Below are 22,039 nucleotides of genomic sequence, written 5' to 3'. Positions count from 1 at the left end.
TTCTCTGCACCCAATTCCATCTGCACAAGCACTTTTTCCTCCCTCAATATGTTCTCCCTGAGGCATCACTGCCATCTCTGCTGGGCTCGGCCTTGGCCAGCGCTGAGTCTGTCCTGGAGCCCTGCTGGACATGGGGGAAGCTTCTGGCAGCTGCTCACAGAACCCACCCCTGCAACCCCCCCACTACCAAAACCTGGGCACCCAAACCCAATACACTGCACAGCATGGACACCTGGAACGTGGGTCACCAGGTGTGTGCCCAACATGGATCACCCAGAACGTGGGTCACCAGGTGTGTGCCCGACATGGACACCTGGAACGTGGGTCACCAGGTGTGTGCCCAGCATGGACACCTGGAACGTGGGTCACCAGGTGTGTGCCCAGCATGGATCACCCAGAACGTGGGTCACCAGGTGTGTGCCCAGCATGGATCACCCAGAACGTGGGTCACCAGGTGTGTGCCCAGCATGGACCACCCAGAACGTGGGTCACCAGGTGTGTGCCCAGCATGGACCACCCAGAACGTGGGTCACCAGGTGTGTGCCCAGCATGGACCACCCAGAACGTGGGTCACCAGGTATGTGCCCAGCATGGACACCTGGAACGTGGGTCACCAGGTGTGTGCCCAACATGGATCACCCGGAACGTGGGTCACCAGGTGTGTGCCCAGCATGGATCACCCGGAACGTGGGTCACCAGGTGTGTGCCCAGCATGGACCACCCAGAACGTGGGTCACCAGGTGTGTGCCCAGCATGGACACCTGGAACGTGGGTCACCAGGTGTGTGCCCAACATGGACACCTGGAACGTGGGTCACCAGGTGTGTGCCCAGCATGGACACCTGGAACGTGGGTCACCAGGTCTGTGCCCGACATGGACACCTGGAACGTGGGTCACCAGGTGTGTGCCCAACATGGAGTATCCAGAACGTGGGTCACCAGGTCTGTGCCCAGCATGGACACCTGGAACGTGGGTCACCAGGTGTGTGCCCAACATGGAGTATCCAGAACGTGGGTCACCAGGTGTGTGTCCAACATGGAGTATCCAGAACGTGGGTCACCAGGTGTGTGCCCAGCATGGATCACCCGGAACGTGGGTCACCAGGTGTGTGCCCAGCATGGACCACCCAGAACGTGGGTCACCAGGTGTGTGCCCAGCATGGACACCTGGAACGTGGGTCACCAGGTGTGTGCCCAACATGGACACCTGGAACGTGGGTCACCAGGTGTGTGCCCAGCATGGACACCTGGAACGTGGGTCACCAGGTCTGTGCCCGACATGGACACCTGGAACGTGGGTCACCAGGTGTGTGCCCAACATGGAGTATCCAGAACGTGGGTCACCAGGTCTGTGCCCAGCATGGACACCTGGAACGTGGGTCACCAGGTGTGTGCCCAACATGGAGTATCCAGAACGTGGGTCACCAGGTGTGTGTCCAACATGGAGTATCCAGAACGTGGGTCACCAGGTGTGTGCCCAGCATGGACACCTGGAACGTGGGTCACCAGGTGTGTGCCCAACATGGATCACCCAGCACATGGGTCACCAGGTGTGTGCCCAGCATGGACACCTGGAATGTGGGTCACCAGGTGTGTGCCCAGCATGGACCACCCGGAACGTGGGTCACCAGGTGTGTGCCCAGCATGGACCACCCAGAACGTGGGTCACCAGGTGTGTGCCCAGCATGGACACCTGGAACGTGGGTCACCAGGTGTGTGCCCAACATGGATCACCCAGAATGTGGATCACCAGGTGTGTGCCCAACATGGATCACCCAGAATGTGGGTCACCAGGTGTGTGCCCAGCATGGACCACCCAGAACATGGGTCACCAGGTGTGTGCCCAGCATGGACCACCCAGAATGTGGGTCACCAGGTGTGTGCCCAACATGGATCACCCAGCACGTGGGTCACCAGGTGTGTGCCCAGCATGGACCACCCGGAACGTGGGTCACCAGGTGTGTGCCCAACATGGATCACCCAGAACGTGGGTCACCAGGTGTGTGCCCAGCATGGATCACCCAGCACGTGGGTCACCAGGTGTGTGCCCAACATGGAGTATCCAGAACGTGGGTCACCAGGTGTGTGCCCAGCATGGACACCTGGAACGTGGGTCACCAGGTGTGTGCCCAACATGGATCACCCAGAACGTGGGTCACCAGGTGTGTGCCCAACATGGATCACCCAGAACGTGGGTCACCAAGTCTGTGCCCAACATGGAGTATCCAGAACGTGGGTCACCAGGTGTGTGCCCAGCATGGACACCTGGAACGTGGGTCACCAGGTGTGTGCCCAACATGGATCACCCAGAACGTGGGTCACCAGGTGTGTGCCCAGCATGGATCACCCAGAACGTGGGTCACCAGGTGTGTGCCCAACATGGGTTCTGTGATGGGTGATGGAGTTGGAACAGTGGACAAAACTCTTCCCACAGGTGGGGCACTGGCAGGACTTCCTTTACTTGTGGGTCTGTTGGTGTGTGGACAAGTTACTGCTGTTGCTGAAGCTCTTCCCACACTCATCACACTTGTAGGGCCTCTCCCCAGTGTGGATTCGCTGGTGGAGGACGAGGCTGAAGTTGCGGCTGAAGCTCTTCCCGCAGTCGGAGCAGTGGAAGGGCCTCTCGTCTGTGTGTGTCGTCTCATGCCTGACGAGATGGGAGCTGGTCTTAAACCTCTTCCCACACTCAGGACACTCGTAGGGCCGTTCCTCGGAGTGGAACCTCTGGTGGCTGCTCAGGCCAGTTCTCTGCCTGAAGCTCTTCCCACATTCCAAACACTTGTAGGGCCGTTCTGTGGAGTGCAGGCGCTGGTGGTTCCTCAGGTCTGAGGGGTCACTGAAGCTCTTCCCACATTCCAAGCACTTGTAGGGGTGTTCTCCGGTGTGGATGACCCGGTGGCGGATCAGACAGGAGCTCTGGTGGAAGCTGATCCCACACTCCGAGCACCTGTAGGGCCTTTCCCCAGTGTGGATCATCTGGTGGCGGATCAGGTGGTTTTTACTGACAAAGCTCTTCCCACATTCCAGGCACTTGTAGGGCATTTCCCCAGAGTGGATCATCTGATGCTGGATCAGGTTGAAGTTCCGGCTGAAGCTCTTTCCACATTCCAGGCACTTGTAGGGCCTTTCCCCAGTGTGGATCATCTGATGCTGGATCAGTTGGGATTTCCAGCTGAAGCTCCTCCCACATTCCAAGCACTTGTAGGGCTTCTCCTCATTGTGAAGCTTCTCATGGACCACCAGGTCAGAGCTCCCCCTGAAGCTCTGGCCGCCTTCCCAGCACTGAATGGGGCTTTCCTCCTCAGACCAACATGGGCTGGGATTGGAGTCCCTCCCTGTGTGGCATCTTGGTGGCTTTTCCTCCCCAGTGACCTCCTGTGCCCTGGAGATGTTCAAAACGGCCTCTGCCTCGAGGTTCTGCCGGGGGGATTTGTCCTCCGTGCTCTCCGTGCTCAGCTCAGGGCCTGGGGCAGGAAGGAACAAGGGCAGGAAGGGGATTTGCCTCCGGCCCACAGGGAAGGCCAAGGAGATCCCCCAAACGCGTCCCCGGCAGGACGGCGTCGGCAGCGGGGCTGTCCTGCAGCCGGGGCCATGCTGGGCTGGGAGATGCAGCACAGAGAGGGGCAAAGGGGCACTGACTTCCTGCTGGGGTTTGGCTGCTTCTCCTCCACCTGTTTTCAGGTGAGGGACAGGCCGGGCTTGCTTGTTAGCAGGGGGTTGGAAAGGCTTTGAAAACATCTCTGGGGATGGTGGCAAACAGGAGTGGGCAAACAGGGCACGGCAGTTCACACTGGCAGGGGGAGCAGGCAGGGCACAGGCCTAGGGGGTTTTTTGCTTTTCTTTGGTTGGTTTGGGGGGTTTTTGTGGTTTTCCCCCCCACACAACTCAGGGCAGTCACGGTTTCCAAAACAATGAAAGCCGTTGCTGCTGTTACCTGCAGAGGTGTGTGAACACAGACAGAACCCTCTAGAAGGGGTGCAGCCACTCAGGGCTCTGCCTGCACAGACTGTTTGAGCCTTGAACTGCTGCCAAGGGACGGTGTGAGAAGCACCTGCATGGGATGTGAGCAGGGGAATGATTTGCTGTGCATGGTGGCAGAGCTAAAGGAAGAGGTGGAAAGGCTCAGAAGCAGAAGGGAGAGTCAAGGGAAATTCATTGGTGGAGTCACAGCCTTTCATGGAATCATAGAATGGATTGGGTTGGAAAAGACCTTGGAGATGATCAAGTCCAACCCTTGGTCCAACTCCAGTCCCTTTACCAGATCATGGCACTCAGTGCCACGGCCAATCTCCCTTTAAAACCCTCCAGGGATGGGGAATCCACCCCCTCTCTGGGCAGCCCATTCCAATCCCTGAGCACTCTCTCTGCAAAGAATATTTTTCTCATCTCCAACTTCCATTTCCCCTGGCAGAGCTTGAGCCCATCGTGCCCCCTTGTCCTATTGCTGAGTGCCTGGGAGAAGAGACCAACCCCCACCTGGCCACAACTTCCCTTCAGGCAGTTCCAGACAGTGCTGAGGTCACCTCTGAGCCTCCTCTTCTCCAGGCTGAACACCCCCAGCTCCCTCAGCCTCTCCCCACAGCACTTGTGCTCCAGTCCCTTCTCCAGCCTTGTTCCTACAAGCAGCTGGCAGATGTCTCAAAATCTCCAGCCCTTGTTCTTGTGGGTGACTTTAACCTGCCAGAAATCTGCTGGGAGCTTCATACTGCAGAGAAGAGGCAGTCAAGGAGATTCCTGGAGTGTATTGAGGACAATTTCCTTCATCAGCTGGTAAACTGAGGGGCTGGAGCGGGGCCAGAGAAGAGCAACGAGGCTGGAGAAGGGACTGGATGTGGCACTGAGTGTCCTCTGAAACACCTCCAGGGACAGAGAATCCAACATGTCTTGATCCAACCCCACTGTGATCACCAGCCCAGGGCACTCTGTGCCCTGGGCTGGTGATCACAGTAGGGTTGGATCAAGTCAGGGTTGGATCAAGTCATGGTGATCACAGTGGGGTTGGATCAAGGGTTGGATTTGATGATCTCAGAGGTCTCTTCCAACCCAAGTGAGAAGAGCAACGAGGCTGGAGAAGGGACTGGATGTGGCACTGAGTGTCCTCTGAAACACCTCCAGGGGCAGAGAATCACGGAGTGCCCTGGGCTGGTGATCACAGTGGGGTTGGATCAAGGGTTGATGATGTCCGAGGTCTCTTCCAACCCAAGTGAGAAGAGAAGAGCAACGAGGCTGGAGAAGGGACTGGAGCACAAGTGCTGTGGGGAGAGGCTGAGGGAGCTGGGGGTGTTCAGCCTGGAGAAGAGGAGGCTCAGAGGTGACCTCAGCACTGTCTGGAACTCCCTGAAGGGGGGTTGTAGCCAGGTGGGGGTTGGTCTCTTCTGCCAGACAACCAGCAGGAGAACAAGAGGGACTTAAAGCTCTGCCAGGGGAGGTTTAGGTTGGATATCAACAAGAAATCCTTTGCAGAGAGAGTGCTCAGGCATTGGAATGGGCTGCCCAGAGAGGGGGTGGATTCCCCATCCCTGGAGGTTTTTCAGCTGAGCTTGGCCGTGGCACTGAGTGCCATGATCTGGTAAAGGGACTGGAGTTGGACCAAGGGTTGGACTTGATGATCTCGGAGGTCTCTTCCAACTCAACTGATTCTGTGATTCTTCCTCACCTGCCTGGGGGTCCTGGGGCATCTTCCTCTTCCTCGCAGCCTCCTCCTCCATCCAGCCAAGGTTTGAGAAGGAGAAATCCAGGTTTGGAGGAAAAACAAGGAGTGGGTGTGTTGGGCTGGGGTTCCTCCTGCCCAAGTCCATCTCCAGAACTCAGTGGGCATCTCGTGTCTGTAAAAACACCCAAACCACCAAGACTGAGCCCCAGAAAACCCTCCAAGGATTTCTCCCTCTCTGGTCTCTCCATTTTGGGGTTATAAACCCCCCCCTATCGAGGCTGCAGCGGGTGCCAGGAATGCCGAGGGTCTCCCCACTCTGCCCTTCCCCCTTTGCCTTCCCAGGGGTCGCCCCTCTGCAGCCTCCCCCTTTTCCAGCCTCTGTGGAGTCTCCCGTTTCCATCCCCCGATTCAGGATCTCGGGGTCCCCCCACGTGTTCCCCTCCGGGCTGCCGGGGGTCCCCCCGCTCCGCTATGGCCCCTCTCCGCCCTGCCCACCCCGGGGGTCCCCCCCACCCCCGGCTCTCCCCAACCCGCTGTGTCCCCCCCGCCGCTCCCGGGCTGGCGATGGAACCGGCGGTGCCCGACCCGGGAACACCGACCCGCCCCCGGGGGGGACCCGCAGCCCCCGCCCCCCGCAGCCCCCCCGGGACCCCCCAAAAACACCTCCCGGGGACCCCCAACACCCCCCCGAGGGACATCCGGGCTCAGCCTGGGAGTCCTGCGAGATCCAAACCCTCTGTCCCATTGCCCCTCCCGGAAAAATAGCCACAAAAACTTAAAAAAACAATAAAAAAAACAAAAACCACCAACCAGGTCATTCGGAACAAGTTCCCCGGCCCGGTCACATGGAGGGGAATCCTTTTCCTCTTCCTGTCCCTGCCCCGCCTTTGTCCCCTCCCCTCTGTCCCCTCTGTCCCCTCTGTCCCCTCCCCTCTGTCCCCTCTGTCCCCTCTGTCCCCTCTGTCCCCTCTGTCCCCTCCCCTCGACCGGACTGAACCGTCATCGGCACCAACAGGATTTGGGATGGGGAGGGTCGAGGGAGGGAGGGAGGGTCGAGGGAGGGAGGGAGGGAGAAAGGGACGAGGGAGGGAGGGAGGGAGGGAGGCAGGGAGGGAGAAAAGAGGCTGCCAGAGGACCTGAGTGAAGGTTTTACAGCTGCAGGTTAGGAAGGCACGAGGGGCAGGATGAGGGACAGAGGGAAGGACAAAGAGAGGGACAGAGGGAGGGACAGAGGGAAGGACAAAGAGAGGGACAGAGGGAAGGACAGAGGGAAGGACAGAGGGATTAGGAGACCAAGGAAGGGTTTGGTAAAGCTGGGGAGGTTTGGGCTCCGGGGCAGGGGCTGGAGTGTCTCCCCAGGCCTGACCCAGATCCAATCCCTGTTCCCAATCCTGACCCAGATCCAATCCTCGTTCCCAGATCCAATTTCTGTTCCCTATCCTGTCCCAGATCCAATCCCTGTTCCCAATTCTAATCCAGATCCAATCCTGACCCAGATCCAATCCCTGTTCCCAATCCTGACCCAGATCCAATCCCTGTTCCCAATCCTGTCCAAGATCCAATCCCTGTTCCCAGGCCTGTCCCAGATCCAATCCCTGTTCCCAATCCTGACCCAGATCCAATCCCTGTTCCCAATCCTGTCCCAGATCCAATCCCTGTTCCCAGGCCTGTCCCAGATCCAATCCCTGTTCCCAATCCTGTCCCAGATCCAATCCCTGTTCCCAGGCCTGTCCCAGATCCAATCCCTGTTCCCAATTCTAATCCAGATCCCTCATTCCTAAATTCTCTCATTTCCTGAAGTTTCCCGGGAAAAGTTGGTTGTGCTCCACCCTGAGAAGGCTTTGGAGCTTTTCCCTGTGCAGCTTTTCCCTCTGGATCCTTCCCCTCTGGAGCTTTTCCCTGTGGAGCTTTTCCTCTGGATCCTTCCCCTCTGGAGCTTTTCCCTGTGGAGCTTTTCCCTCTGGATCCTTCCCCTCTGGAGCTTTTCCCTGTGCAGCTTTTCCCTCTGGATCCTTCCCCTCTGGAGCTTTTCCCTGTGGAGCTTTTCCTGGTGCTCCCTCAGGGTGGGAAAAACCCAAAGCCCTTTGAAGGAACTGAGACATTTGGGGACTTGAAGTGACCCCTCCAGGTGACACATCCAGGAGAGGGGACACATCCAGGTGACACATCCCAGGAATGGGGGGGACACGGGACACGCCCCCATCCAGGTGACACATCCAGGAGAGGGGACACATCCAGGTGACACATCCAGGAATGGGGGGGACACGGGACACGCCCCCATCCAGGTGACACATCCAGGAGCCCCCAACCCAGCCCCCCCCCGAGCCCCTGTCCCCCTTCCCCCCCCCCCCAGCCCCGGGTGTGCCAACTCTGTAAAAAGGGGGTGCACAGACCATGAACAGCCTCTCTCTGATTTCTCCATTTTATGTTAAAATCATTTTCCATCAAAATACAAAAATATTGGGAGGGGGGAGGGGCAAGCCTGGGACCCCCTGGGGACCCCCTGGGGACAGGGGGAGGGGACAGGGGGAGGGGCACCCCTGGGACCCCCAAACCCCCCCCAAAGATGGTCAGTGCAGGGGGGGACAAGGAGTGACAGTGTGTGACAGGGGGTGACACCAGAGAGGTGATAGGAGGTGACAGGGGGTGACACCATAGGGGTGACACCATGGGGGGTGACAGTGTGTGACACCAGGGGGTGACACCATGGGGGGTGACAGTGTGTGACACCAGGGGGTGACACCGGGGGGGTGACACCAGAGAGGGGACAGTGTGTGACACCAGGGGGTGACACTGGGGGGGTGACACCAGAGAGGGGACAGTGTGTGACACCAGGAGGTGACACTGGGGGCTGACAGTGTGTGACACCAGGGGGTGACACCAGGGAGGTGACAGTGTGTGACACCGGGGGGTGACACCAGGGGGGTGACACCAGGGGGGTGACAGTGTGTGACAGTGTGTGACAGGAGGTGACACCAGAGAGGTGATAGGAGGTGACAGAGGGTGACACCATAGGGGTGACACCATGGGGGGTGACAGTGTGTGAGAGGGGGTGACACCAGGGAGGTGACAGTGTGTGACACCAGGGGGTGACACTGGGGGGGTGACAGTGTGTGACACCAGGGGGTGACACCGGGGGGGTGACACCAGGGAGGTGACAGTGTGTGACACCAGGGGGTGACACTGGGGGGGTGACAGTGTGTGACACCAGGGGGTGACACCGGGGGGGTGACAGTGTGTGACACCAGGGGGTGACACCGGGGGGGTGACACCAGGGAGGTGACAGTGTGTGACACCAGGGGGTGACACTGGGGGGGTGACACCAGGGAGGTGACAGTGTGTGACACCAGAGGGTGACACTGGGGGGTGACACCAGGGAGGTGACAGTGTGTGACACCAGGGGGTGACACCAGAGAGGTGACAGTGTGTGACACCAGGGGGTGACACTGGGGGGGTGACACCAGAGAGGGGACAGTGTGTGACACCAGGGGGTGACACCGGGGGGGTGACACCAGAGAGGTGACAGTGTGTGACACCGGGGGGTGACACCGGGGGGTGACACCAGAGAGGGGACAGTGTGTGACAGGCTCAGATTGGCACTGGGGGGGACAATTAGTGTCATGGGGATAATTAATGTCCTGGGGGGCAATTGGTGTCCTGGGGGCCCCCCCACAGTGGGGGGTGCCCAGGGGGGGCTTCAGGCCCAGGAGTGCTTTGGGGGGGCCCATTTTGGGGGCTCATTTGGGGGGGGCACCAGGGGGTCCCATGGGGTGGGGAGGCAACTAATCTGGGGGTCTGGAGTTGGGGGGGCACCCATGTCCTTGGGGGGAGATTTGGGGGGGTCAGGGCCCCCCCCGGGGGGATCTGAGGGCACTTTGGGGGTCCCTCCCCTCCAGCAGGTTTGGGGGGGGTCCAGCTTTTGGGGGGGGCCCAATCACAGGGGTCCCATCTCGGGGGGGCCCCAGTCCCAGGGGGGTTCTTGGTCCTGGGGGTCTTCTCATCCCTGGGGGGTCCCCAATCCTTGGGGGGGGGGGGGGTTGAGGGGGGTGGGAGGTTGTCCCCAATCCCAGAGGGAATTCCCCAATCCCGGGGGGGGCCCCCAATCCCAGGGGATGTTCCCCAATCCTGGTGGGTGTCCCTGGTGCCAGGGGGGGCCCTGGTCCTGGGGGGTCTCCATGGGGGGGTTCCCTGGTGCCAGGGGGGATGTTTGCTGGTCCTGAGGGGGGTTCCCCATTCCCGGGGGGGTGTCCCTGGTCTGGGGGTCCACTCTGGTGGGTGTCCCCATTCCAGGGGGGGCTGTCCCTGGTCTAGGGGTGCTGTGCCCATTCCTGGGGGTGCTGTGCCCATCCCAGGGGTCCCCCCAGGTCAGGGTGCCCCCACCCCACTGGGGGGCTCAGCCCCGCCCCACCTTGGCACCCCCTGGTGCCCCCACCCCACTGGGGGGCTCAGCCCCGCCCCACCTTGGCAGCCCCTGGTGCCCCCACCCCACTGGGGGGCTCAGCCCCGCCCCACCTTGGCACCCCTGGTGCCCCCACCCCACTGGGGGGCTCAGCCCCGCCCCACCTTGGCAGCCCCTGGTGCCCCCACCCCACTGGGGGGCTCAGCCCCGCCCCACCTTGGCAGCCCCTGGTGCCCCCACCCCACTGGGGGGCTCAGCCCCGCCCCGCCTTGGCAGCCCCTGGTGCCCCCACCCCACTGGGGGGCTCAGCCCCGCCCCACCTTGGCACCCCCTGGTGCCCCCACCCCACTGGGGGGCTCAGCCCCGCCCCACCTTGGCGTCCCCAATCGCCCCCCACACGTCGAACACGAACTCGTCGGGGAAGGCGAAATCCCCGAGCTGCGAATCCAGAGCCTCGGCCAGGGCGTCGGGACAGGCGGCATCGCGGCCCAGCTCCACCATGGTGGCGGCTGTGGGGACAGGGGGGCATCAGGGGGGCATGGCGGGCATCAGGGGGCATCAGGGACAGGGCACATCGCGGCCCAGCTCCACCATGGTGGCGGCTGTGGGGACAGGGGGCATCAGGGGGGCATGGGGGGCATCAGGGGGGCATGGGGAGCATCAGGGGGCATCAGGGACAGGCGGCATCACGGCCCAGCTCCACCATGGTGGCGGCTGTGGGGACAGGGGGGCATCACGGGGGCATCAGGGGGCATCTGGGGCATCAGGGGGGCATGGGGAGCATCAGGGGCATCAGGGACAGGACACATCGCGGCCCAACTCCACCATGGTGGCAGCTGTGGGGACAGGGGGGCATCAGGGGGCATGGGGGGCATCGCGGCCCAGCTCCACCATGGTGGCGGCTGTGGGGACAGGGGGCATCGGGGGCATCAGGGGGGCATGGGGAGCATCAGGGGGCATCAGGGACAGGGCACATCGCGGCCCAACTCCACCATGGTGGCAGCTGTGGGGACAGGGGGGCATCAGGGGGGCATCACGGCCCAGCTCCACCATGGTGGCAGCTGCAGGGACAGGGGGGCATCAGGGGGGCATGGCGGGCATCAGGGGGGCATGGGGAGCATCAGGGGGGCATGGGGAGCATCAGGGGCATCAGGGACAGGCGGCATCGCGGCCCAACTCCACCATGGTGGCGGCTGTGGGGACAGGGGGGGCACTGGGGGCATCAGGGACAGGGGACATCAGGGGGGCATCAGGGACAGCCAGGGGTTGGAGGGGTTTCAGGGGTCCCTGGGGGGTATTTTGGGGGTCTCACCCAGCTCACTGTCTCGGATGCCCAGGGGGTATTTTGGGGGGCACAGGGGGTATTTTGGGGGGCACGGGGGGGTATTTTGGGGGGCACAGGGGGTATTTTGGGGGGCTCACCCAGCTCACTGTCTCGGATGCCCAGGGGGTATTTTGGGGGGCACAGGGGGTATTTTGGGGGTCTCACCCAGCTCACTGTCTCGGATGCCCAGGGGGTATTTTGGGGGGCACGGGGGGTATTTTGGGGGGCACAGGGGGTATTTTGGGGGGCTCACCCAGCTCACTGTCTCGGATGCCCAGGGGGTATTTTGGGGGGCACGGGGGGTATTTTGGGGGGCACAGGGGGTATTTTGGGGGGCTCACCCAGCTCACTGTCTCGGATGCCCAGGGGGTATTTTGGGGGGCACGGGGGGTATTTTGGGGGGCACAGGGGGTATTTTGGGGGGCACGGGGGGTATTTTGGGGGGCTCACCCAGCTCACTGTCTCGGATGCCCATGTAACTCTCCAGCAGATCGTCCACTTTGGCCACCGCTCGCTCCTCAAAGGCCGAAGGCTGAGGGGGCACAGGGGGGTATTTTGGGGGGCACGGGGGGGCAAGGGAGGGTTTGGGGGGCATGGGGGGGGGTTGGGGGGCACAAGGAGGCAAGGAAGGGTTTGGGGGGCATGGGGGGGATTTGGGGGGTTTGGGGGACACAGGGGGCATGGGGAGGGCACAGGGGTCGGGAGGGGCACAGGGAGGGTTTGGGGGGCACAGAGGGGATTTGGGGGGGCACAGGGTGAACTGGGGGGCACAGAGGGGTCAGAGGGGGTTTGGAGGGGCACAGGGGTGTATCTTGGGGGGCACAGGGGGTATTTTGGGGGTCTCCCCTGCCCCCCGGGGGTCTCTCACCTGCTCCTCCAGGGTGGCAGGGCCACGGGAGCGCAGCCTCAGAGTGCCCCTGCCCGTGCCCACCTGGGGGGCACCGCCCCGACTGCCCCCCGAGCGAGGCCCGATCATGTCTGGGGGGCACAGGAGAGTCAGGGTGAAGCTGTGACCTCCCAGTGCCCTCCAGTACCCCCAGTGCCCTCCCAGTGCCCTCCCGGTGTCCCCCAGTACCCCCAGTGCCCTCCCAGTGTCCCCCAGTACCCCCACTGCTCTCCCAGTGCCCTCCCAGTCCCCCCCAGTGCCCACCGAAGGCCCTCCTGGGCTCAGTCAGCTGCAGGGTGAAGCTGTGCCCTCCCAGTGCCCTCCAGTACCCCCAGTGCCCTCCCAGTACCCCCCAGTGTCCACCGAAGGCCCTCCTGGGCTTGGTCAGCTGCAGGGTGAAGCTGTGCCCTCCCAGTGCCCCCCAGTGCCCTCCCAGTGCCCCCCAGTCCCCCCCAGTGCCCACCAAAGGCCCTCCTGGGCTCGGTCAGCTGCAGGGTGAAGCTGTGCCCTCCCAGTGCCCCCCAGTGCCCTCCCAGTCCCCCTCAGTGCCCACCGAAGGCCCTCCTGGGCTCAGTCAGCTGGAGGGTGAAGCTGTGCCCTCCCAGTGCCCCCCAGTGCCCTCCCAGTGCCCCCCAGTGCCCACCGAAGGCCCTCCTGGGCTCAGTCAGCTGCAGGGTGAGGCTGTGCCCTCCCAGTCCCTCCCAGTCCCCCCCAGTGCCCACCGAAGGCCCTCCTGGGCTCGGTCAGCTGGAGGGTGAAGCTGTGCCCTCCCAGTCCCTCCCAGTGCCCCCCAGTGCCCACCGAAGGCCCTCCTGGGCTCAGTCAGCTGGAGGGTGAAGCTGTGCCCTCCCAGTGCCCCCCAGTGCCCTCCCAGTCCCCCCCAGTGCCCACCGAAGGCCCTCCTGGGCTCGGTCAGCTGCAGGGTGAAGCGGTGCCCGCGGGGCAGCTCCTGCAGCAGCTTTGCCACCTCGAAGTGTCGCGCCCCCACCAGGCTGCGCCCGTCGATGGCCTCGATGACGTCCCCCGACGCCGATCAGGGGCACGCGGGCGATGACGGAGCCCTCGCGGATGCGCTGCGGGCACGGGGGGTGAAGGGCTGGGGCAGCTGGGGGGCACTGGGGGGCAACTGGGGGGGCACCTGGGGGCATCTCGTGTCACCCAGGACCACCTGCAACCATCTGGGGACACCTGAGACCACCCTGGAAGCGCCTGAGACCATCTGGGCTCACTTGGGACCAGCTGGGTCACCTGAGTCCACCTGGGGACACCTGGGACCACTTGAGGACATCTGGGGGCACCTGGGGACAGCCAGGGGAACACCTGAGGGCAACTGGGGGCATCTGGGACCACCTCAGACCACCTGGGGACACCTGGGAGCAACTGGGGGTACCTGGGGGCATTTGGGACCATCTTGTGTCACCCAGGACCACCTGCAACCATCTGGAGTCACCTGAGGCCACCTGGGGGCACCTGAGACCTCCTGGGAGCATCTGGGGGCAGCTGGGGGCACCTGAGACCACTTGGGACCATCTGGGTTCACTTGGGACCAGCTGGGTCACCTGAGTCCACCTGGGAACACCTGAGGACATTTAGGGGCACCTGAGGGCACCTGGGACCACCTGGGGGCATCTGGAACCACCTGGGACAACCTGGGGGAACACTTGGGAGCAGCTGGAAACACCTGGGGGGTACCTGTGGGCATCTGGGAGTACCTGGGTGTATCTGAGGGCAGCTGGGGGGGGCATTTGGGATCACCTGGGACCCCCTGTGGAAAACTGGGGTCACAGGGGGGTCCTGGGACCACCTGGGAGCCCTGTGGTCACCTGGGGCCCCTGAGGTCATACAAAGTCATCTGGGGGTCCTGTGGTCACCCGGGCTACCTGTGGCCACCTGTGGCACCTGGGGCTCACACGGGGCCACCAGGAGGTACTGGGGGCACTTGAGGCTCACCTGGGGTCACTGGAGGGTACTGGGGGCCTGGGGTCACCAGGGGTCAGGAGGGTCACCTGGGTCCACCTGGGCCCACCAGGGGTCATTGGGCCCACCTGGGATCACTTAAGTCTGCCTGGGGTCCCCTCCCCACCCCCCCCTCAGTGCCCTGGGAACCCCCCGATGCCCCTGAGGGCTCCTCGTGTCCCTTCACCTGTCCCAGGTGTGTCCCCAGGGCCCCTGGGACAGCTCAGGGACCACCCAGGTGTCCTCTCAGGTGTGCCCAGGTGTGCCCTCACCTTGATGAAGGCGTGCCCCGCCCCGTTGTCAGTAATGGTCAGCCCCAGGTGTGCCCAGGTGTGCCCAGGTGCCCCCTCACCTTGATGAAGGCGTACCCCGCCCCGTTGTCAGTGATGGTCAGCCCCAGGTGTGCCCAGGTGTGCCCAGGTGCCCCCTCACCTTGATGAAGGCGTACCCCGCCCCGTTGTCAGTGATGGTCAGCCCCAGGTGTGTGCCCAGGTGTGTGCCCAGGTGTGCCCAGGTGCCCCCTCACCTTGATGAAGGCGTACCCCGCCCCGTTGTCAGTGATGGTCAGCCCCAGGTGTGCCCAGGTGTGCCCAGGTGTGCCCAGGTGCCCCCTCACCTTGATGAAGGCGTACCCCGCCCCGTTGTCAGTGATGGTCAGCCCCAGGTGTGCCCAGGTGCCCCCTCACCTTGATGAAGGCGTACCCCGCCCCGTTGTCAGTGATGGTCAGCCCCAGGTGTGTGCCCAGGTGTGCCCAGGTGTGCCCCCTCACCTTGATGAAGGCGTACCCCCGCCCCGTTGTCAGTGATGGTCAGCCCAGGTGTGTGCCCAGGTGTGCCCCCCTCACCTTGATGAAGGCGTACCCCGCCCCGTTGTCAGTGATGGTCAGTCCCAGGTGTGCCCAGGTGCCCCCTCACCTTGATGAAGGCGTACCCCGCCCCGTTGTCAGTGATGGTCAGCCCCAGGTGTGCCCAGGTGTGCCCAGGTGCCCCCTCACCTTGATGAAGGCGTACCCCGCCCCGTTGTCAGTGATGGTCAGCCCCAGGTGTGCCCAGGTGTGCCCAGGTGCCCCCTCACCTTGATGAAGGCGTACCCCGCCCCGTTGTCAGTGATGGTCAGCCCCAGTTGTGCCCAGGTGCCCCCTCACCTTGATGAAGGCGTACCCCGCCCCGTTGTCAGTGATGGTCAGCCCCAGGTGTGCCCAGGTGTGCCCAGGTGCCCCTCACCTTGATGAAGGTGTACCCCGCCCCGTTGTCAGTGATGGTCAGCCCCAGGTGTGCCCAGGTGTGCCCAGGTGCCCCCTCACCTTGATGAAGGCGTACCCCGCCCCGTTGTCAGTGATGGTCAGCCCAGGTGTGCCCAGGAGTGCCCAGGTGTGCCCAGGTGCCCCCTCACCTTGATGAAGGCGTACCCCGCCCCGTTGTCAGTGATGGTCAGCCCCCAGGTTGTGTGCCCAGGTGTGTGCCCAGGTGTGCCCAGGTGCCCCCTCACCTTGATGAAGGCGTACCCCCGCCCCGTTGTCAGTGATGGTCAGCCCCAGGTGTGTGCCCAGGTGTGTGCCCAGGTGTGCCCCAGGTGCCCCCTCACCTTGATGAAGGCGTACCCCGCCCCGTTGTCAGTGATGGTCAGCCCCAGGTGTGCCCAGGTGTGCCCAGGTGCCCCCTCACCTTGATGAAGGCATACCCCGCCCCCGTTGTCAGTGATGGTCAGCCCCAGGTGTGTGCCCAGGTGTGTGCCCAGGTGTGCCCAGGTGCCCCCTCACCTTGATGAAGGCGTACCCCGCCCCGTTGTCAGTGATGGTCAGCCCCAGGTGTGTGCCCAGGTGTGTGCCCAGGTGCCCCCTCACCTTGATGAAGGCGTACCCCGCCCCGTTGTCAGTGATGGTCAGCCCCAGGTGTGTGCCCAGGTGTGTGCCCAGGTGCCCCCCTCACCTTGATGAAGGCGTACCCCGCCCCGTTGTCAGTGATGGTCAGCCCCAGGTGTGCCCAGGTGTGTGCCCAGGTGTGCCCAGGTGTGCCCAGGTGCCCCCTCACCTTGATGAAGGCGTACTCCGCCCCGTTGTCAGTGATGGTCAGCCCCAGGTGTGTGCCCAGGTGTGCCCAGGTGTGCCCAGGTGTGCCCAGGTGCCCCCTCACCTTGATGAAGGCGTACCCCGCCCCGTTGTCAGTGATGGTCAGCCCCAGGTGTGCCCAGGTGTGCCCAGGTGTGCCCAGGTGTGCCCAGGTGCCCCCTCACCTTGATGAAGGCGTACCCCGCCCCGTTGTCAGTGATGGTCAGCCCCAGGTGTGCCCAGGTGTGTGCCCAGGTGCCCCCTCACCTTGATGAAGGCGTACCCCGCCCCGTTGTCAGTGATGGTCAGCCCCAGGTGTGCCCAGGTGTGCCCAGGTGTGCCCAGGTGTGCCCAGGTGTGTGCCCAGGTGCCCCCTCACCTTGATGAAGGCGTACCCCGCCCCGTTGTCAGTGATGGTCAGCCCCAGGTGTGCCCAGGTGTGTGCCCAGGTGCCCCCTCACCTTGATGAAGGCGTACCCCGCCCCGTTGTCAGTGATGGTCAGCCCCAGGTGTGCCCAGGTGTGCCCAGGTGTGCCCAGGTGTGCCCAGGTGTGCCCAGGTGCCCCCTCACCTTGATGAAGGCGTACCCCGCCCCGTTGTCAGTGATGGTCAGCCCCAGGTGTGTGCCCAGGTGTGTGCCCAGGTGTGCCCAGGTGCCCCCTCACCTTGATGAAGGCGTACCCCGCCCCGTTGTCAGTGATGGTCAGCCCCAGGTGTGCCCAGGTGTGCCCAGGTGTGCCCAGGTGTGCCCAGGTGCCCCCTCACCTTGATGAAGGCGTACCCCGCCCCGTTGTCAGTGATGGTCAGCCCCAGGTGTGCCCAGGTGTGCCCAGGTGCCCCCTCACCTTGATGAAGGCGTACCCCGCCCCGTTGTCAGTGATGGTCAGCCCCAGGGCCTCCTCGCTCTTCAGCACCGTCACCTCCTTGCGCTGCCCCCGCGTGTGGGCAAAGATAAAATCCTCCAGCCCGATCTGCCCCCCCAGCAGCTTCTCCATGTCCACCTTGGGCGTGTTCAGTGTGCAGAACAGCACCTGGGGGCACAGGGGGGTCAGGGGGGCACCTGGGGGGCACCTGGGGGGGCATGGGGGGCACCTGGGGGGGCATGGGGGGCATGGAGAGGTACAGGGGGCTCAGGGGGGCACAGGGGATCGGGGGGCACCTGAGAGCACCCAGGGGCCCCTGAGGAAGGTGGGTGTTACTGGGGTCGAGGGGGCACCCACCTGGGGTCAGGGGGGGCTTGGGGGGAGTGTGGGGGGCTGAGGTCACCTGGGGGGACCCCCAGGGCACACCTGGGGACAGGTGAGACCCCTCTGGGCAACAGGTGGGACCCCCCTCCCTGGGGACAGCCAGGACACCTCTGGGGGGCGCGAGGGACCCCTTGGGGTCCCCACACCCTCCACAGTCACCCCGAGAGGTGTCCCCCCCACCCCTCGGGGGTCCTCAATGGCCCTGGGGCCGCCCCCAACCCCTCCATTTACCCCACCCCCACCCCTAAAAGTGCCCCCAAACCCCTCCAGGTCCTGAACCTGAGCACTCCCAGCCCCCCCCCAACACAGCCCTGAACCCCCCTGAGGCCCCTGACCCCCACCCCATGGGGGGGGACCCCAAACCCAGCCCTGACCCCCCTGAGGCCCCTGACCCCCACCCCATAGGGGGGACCCTAAACCCAGCCCTGACCCCCCTGAGGCCCCTGACCCCCACCCCATAGGGGGGACCCCAAACCCAGCCCTGACCCCCCTGAGGCCCCTGACCCCCACCCTCCACACCATGGGGGGACCCCAAACCCAGCCCTGACCCCCCTGAGGCCCCTGACCCCCACCCCATAGGGGGGACCCCAAACCCAGCCCTGACCCCCCTGAGGCCCCTGACCCCCACCCCATGGGGGGGACCCCAAACTCAGCCCTGACCCCCCTGAGGCCCCTGACCCCCACCCCATGGGGGGGACCCTAACCCAGCCCTGACTCCCCTGACCCCCCCCAAGAGGGTCCCCAAACCCAGCCCTGACCCCCCTGAGGCCCCTGACCCCCACCCTCCACCCCATGGGGAGACCCCAAACCCAGCCCTGACCCCTCCAGGGAGGACCCCAAACTCCCCCCACCTCAGCCCCCTCCCCCAAACCCTCCAGCCCTCCCCACCCCCCCCTTGGCTGGGGGGAACCCAAAGGGCTCCGTGACCCCCCGACCCCTCCCAGGGGAATACCAAAGCCCCCCAAAAGCCCCCCAAATCCTTTCACCTCTCCCCAGGGGGGGATCCCAAAGGCCTCCCCAATTTTCCCACAGGGCTCTCTCAAATTCCCAAACCCCCCCACCCTGCCCGTGCGGGATCCCAAAGCCCCCCTGACACCCCCCAATGCCCCCCTATTCCCTCACCTCTCCCGGGGGGATCCCAAAGCCCCCTGACCCCCCTCACCTCTCCCGGGGGGATCCCAAAGCCCCCTGACCCCCTTCACCTCTCCCGGGGGGATCCCAAAGCCCCCTGACCCCCCTCACCTCTCCCGGGGGGGATCCCAAAGCCCCCTGACCCCCCTCACCTCTCCCGGGGGGATCCCAAAGCCCCCTGACCCCCCTCACCTCTCCCGGGGGGATCCCGAAGGACTCCCCGATTTTCCCGTACAGCTCCTGGACATTCCAAACCTCTGGACCCTGCCCAGGGGATCCCAAAGCCCCTCAGAGCCCCCCTGACACCCCCCCAAAGCCCCCCCAATCCCCCCTGACACCCCTCACCTCTCCCAGGGGGATCCAAAAGCCCTCCCCAGTTTTCCCATACAGCTCCCGGACATTCCCAAATCCCTCCATCCTGCCCTAGGAGGATCCCAAAGCCCCCCAAAACCCCCCTGACACCCCCCCAAAGCCCCCCTGACACCCCCCAAATCCCTCACCTCTCTCGGGGGAATCCCTCAGCCCCCCTCAAAGCCACCCCTGACCCCCCTCACCTCTCCCAGGGGGATCCCGGAGGCCTCCCCGATCTTCCCATACAGCTCCCTCACGTTCCCAAATCCCTCCACCCTCCCCCCTGACACCCCCCAAAGCCCCCCTGACACCCCCCAAAGCCCCCTGACACCCCCCAAAGCCCCCCTGACACCCCCCAAAGCCCCCCAATCCTTCACCTCTGCCAGGGGGATCCAAAGGCCTCCCTGATCTTCCTGTATAGCTCTCTCACATTCCCAAACCCCTCCACCCTGCCCGGGGGCATCCCAGAGCCCCCCTGAGCCCCCCACCTCTCCCGGGGGGTCCCAAAGCCCCCCAGAGCCCCCCTGAGCCCCCTCACCTCTCCTGGGGGGATCCCTCAGCCCCCCCCTCACCTCTCCCGGGGGGATCCCTCAGCCCCCCCCTCACCTCTCCCGGGGGGATCCCTCAGCCCCCCCCCTCACCTCTCCCGGGGGGATCCCTCAGCCCCCCCCTCACCTCTCCCGGGGGATCCCTCAGCCCCCCTCACCTCTCCCGGGGGGATCCCTCAGCCCCCCCCTCACCTCTCCCGGGGGGATCCCTCAGCCCCCCCCTCACCTCTCAGCCCCCCCCTCACCTCTCCCGGGGGATCCCAAAGCCCCCCCAGAGTCCCCCTGAACCCCCTCACCTCTCCCTGGGGGATCCCTCAGCCCCCCCCTCACCTCTCCCGGGGGGGATCCCTCAGCCCCCCCTCACCTCTCCCGGGGGGATCCCGAAGGCCTCCCCGATCTTCCCGTACAGCTCCCGGACATTCCCGAATCCCTCCACCCTGCCCGTGGGGCTGCCGTGGGCCAGCTGGGTGTGGAACACCAGGCGCGGCCGCAGCGCGGGGGTCGCTCCGGTGCCCCCCCCGGCGCCCCCGCCCCCCGCGGCCCCCCCGGGGTCGCCCCCCGGGGCAGCCCCGCGACCCCCCGAGCCCTCGGAGCGCTCCTCGTTCTCCACCAGCGGCGGCGGCTTCTTGCGGCGGCCGAGCCCCAGCGGCATCGGGGGGCACGGGGGGGCACGGGGGGCACGGGGGGCACACGCGGGGGGCTGGGGGCGTCCCACGGGGGGTCCTGCGGTGCTTCTGGGGGCTGCAAGGGGAGGGGAGACACTGAGAGGGGTGGGAGACCCTGGGAGGGGGGGACACTCTGGGGAGGGGGGGTGGGGCACTCGGGGGGGGATGGGACACCCTGGGGGTCTGGGGGGGTCTGGGGGGACCCACGGGGGTCTGGGAGTGTCTGGGGGGACCCATGGGGGTCTGGGGGCATCTGGGAGGGTGGTCTGGGGGATCCCACGGGGATCTGGGGGTGTCTGGGGGGACCCATGGGGGTCTGGGGGTGTCTGGGGGGACCCATGGGGGTCTGGGGGCGTCTGGGGGGGGGGGTCTGGGGGATCCCACGGGGGTCTGGGGGTGTCTGGGGGACCCATGGGGGTCTGGGGGGGACCCACGGGGGTCTGGGGGCATCTGGGGGGGGGTCTGGGGGATCCCACGGGGGTCTGGGGGTGTCTGTGGGGCAGTCCCGGGTTGGGGGTCCTGCGGTGCTTCTGGGGGGCTGCAAGGGGAGGGGAGACACTGAGAGGGGGTGGGAGACCCCGAGGTGGGGGGGGACACTCTGGGGAGGGGGGGTGGGGCACTCGGGGCGGGGATGGGGACACCCTGGGGGTCTGGGGGGACCCACGGGGGTCTGGGGGTGTCTGGGGGGACCCACGAGGGTCTGGGGGTGTCTGGGGGACCCACGGGGGTCTGGGGGCATCTGGGAGGGTGGTCTGGGGGATCTCACGGGGGTCTGGGGGGTGTCTGGGGGATCCCACGGGGGTCTGGAGGGATCGGGGGGGGGGGGTCTGGGGGATCCCACGGGGGTCTGGGGGTGTCTGTGGGGCGGTCTCGGGCTGGGGGTCCTGCGGTGCTTCTGGGGGGCTGGAAGGGGAGGGGAGACACTGTGGGAAGGAAGGACACTGGGGAGGGGGGGGTGGGACATCCTGGGGGGTCTGAGGGTACCCCACGGGGGTCTGGGGAGGGGTCCAGGGGAGTCTGGGGGCGTCTGGGGGGCTGAGGGTACCCCACGGGGGTCTGGGGAGGGGTCCAGGGAGCGGTCACGGGCCGGGGGGGGTCCTGTGGTGCTTCTGGCGGGGCTGGAAGGGGAGACACTGAGGGGGGGTGGGAGACCCCCGAGAAGGGTGGGACACTGGGAAGGGGGGTGGGACACTGGGAAGGGGGGGTGGGACACTGGGAAGGGGGGGTGGGACACTGGGAAGGGGGATGGGACACTGGGAGGGGGGGTGGGACACTGGGAAGGGGGGGGTGGGACACTGGGAAGGGGGGGTGGGACACTGGGAAGGGGGATGGGACACTGGGAAGGGGGGTGGGACACTGGGAAGGGGGGTGGGACACTGGGAAGGGGGGGGTGGGACACTGGGAAGGGGGGGGTGGGACACTGGGAAGGGGGGGTGGGACACTGGGAAGGGGGGTGGGACACTGGAAGGGGGGGGGGTGGGGGGGGACACTGGGAAGGGGGGTGGGACACGCTGGGGGGGTGGGACATTGGGAAGGGGGATGGGACACTGGGAAAGGGGGGTGGGACACTGGGAAGGGGGGGTGGGACACGCTGGGGGGGGTGGGACACTGGGAAGAGGGGTGGGGACACTGGGAAGGGGGGGGTTGGGACACTGGGAAGGGGGGGGTGGGGACACTGGGAAGGGGGGTGGGACACTGGAAAGGGGGGTGGGACACTGGAAGGGAGGGTGGGACACTGGGAAGGGGGGGTGGGACACTGGGAAGGGGGGGGGTGGGACACTGGAAGGGGGGGGTGGGACACTGGGAAGGGGGGGTGGGACACTGGGAACGGG

General features: G+C 65.1%; 2 protein-coding genes across 2 annotated transcripts; both read right to left on the bottom strand.

Moving 5' to 3' along the window:
* Positions 1–2,226: 2,226 nt before the first annotated feature.
* On the bottom strand, positions 2,227–5,797 carry LOC139685263 (zinc finger protein 852-like). The gene is made up of 2 exons (XM_071581927.1): positions 5,656–5,797; positions 2,227–3,463 (listed from the first exon to the last, which is right to left on the bottom strand). The coding sequence occupies exons 1-2, from the start codon at positions 5,795–5,797 to the stop codon at positions 2,457–2,459; spliced, it is 1,149 nt and encodes a 382-aa protein (XP_071438028.1). The 3' UTR covers positions 2,227–2,456.
* Positions 5,736–20,277, bottom strand: LOC139685264 (PDZ domain-containing protein GIPC1-like). The gene is given in 8 exon segments (XM_071581928.1): positions 5,736–5,824; positions 10,424–10,560; positions 11,826–11,907; positions 12,244–12,353; positions 13,153–13,285; positions 13,287–13,334; positions 17,111–17,296; positions 19,907–20,277. Coding segments are annotated over 8 exon segments (1,002 nt in total). The 5' UTR covers positions 20,195–20,277; the 3' UTR covers positions 5,736–5,806.
* Positions 20,278–22,039: the final 1,762 nt, after the last annotated feature.

The sequence above is a fragment of the Pithys albifrons genome, unplaced genomic scaffold, assembly GCF_047495875.1.
Source record: "Pithys albifrons albifrons isolate INPA30051 unplaced genomic scaffold, PitAlb_v1 scaffold_50, whole genome shotgun sequence".
Lineage (NCBI taxonomy): Eukaryota > Metazoa > Chordata > Aves > Passeriformes > Thamnophilidae > Pithys > Pithys albifrons.
This window is presented reverse-complemented; position numbering and strand designations above follow the sequence as displayed.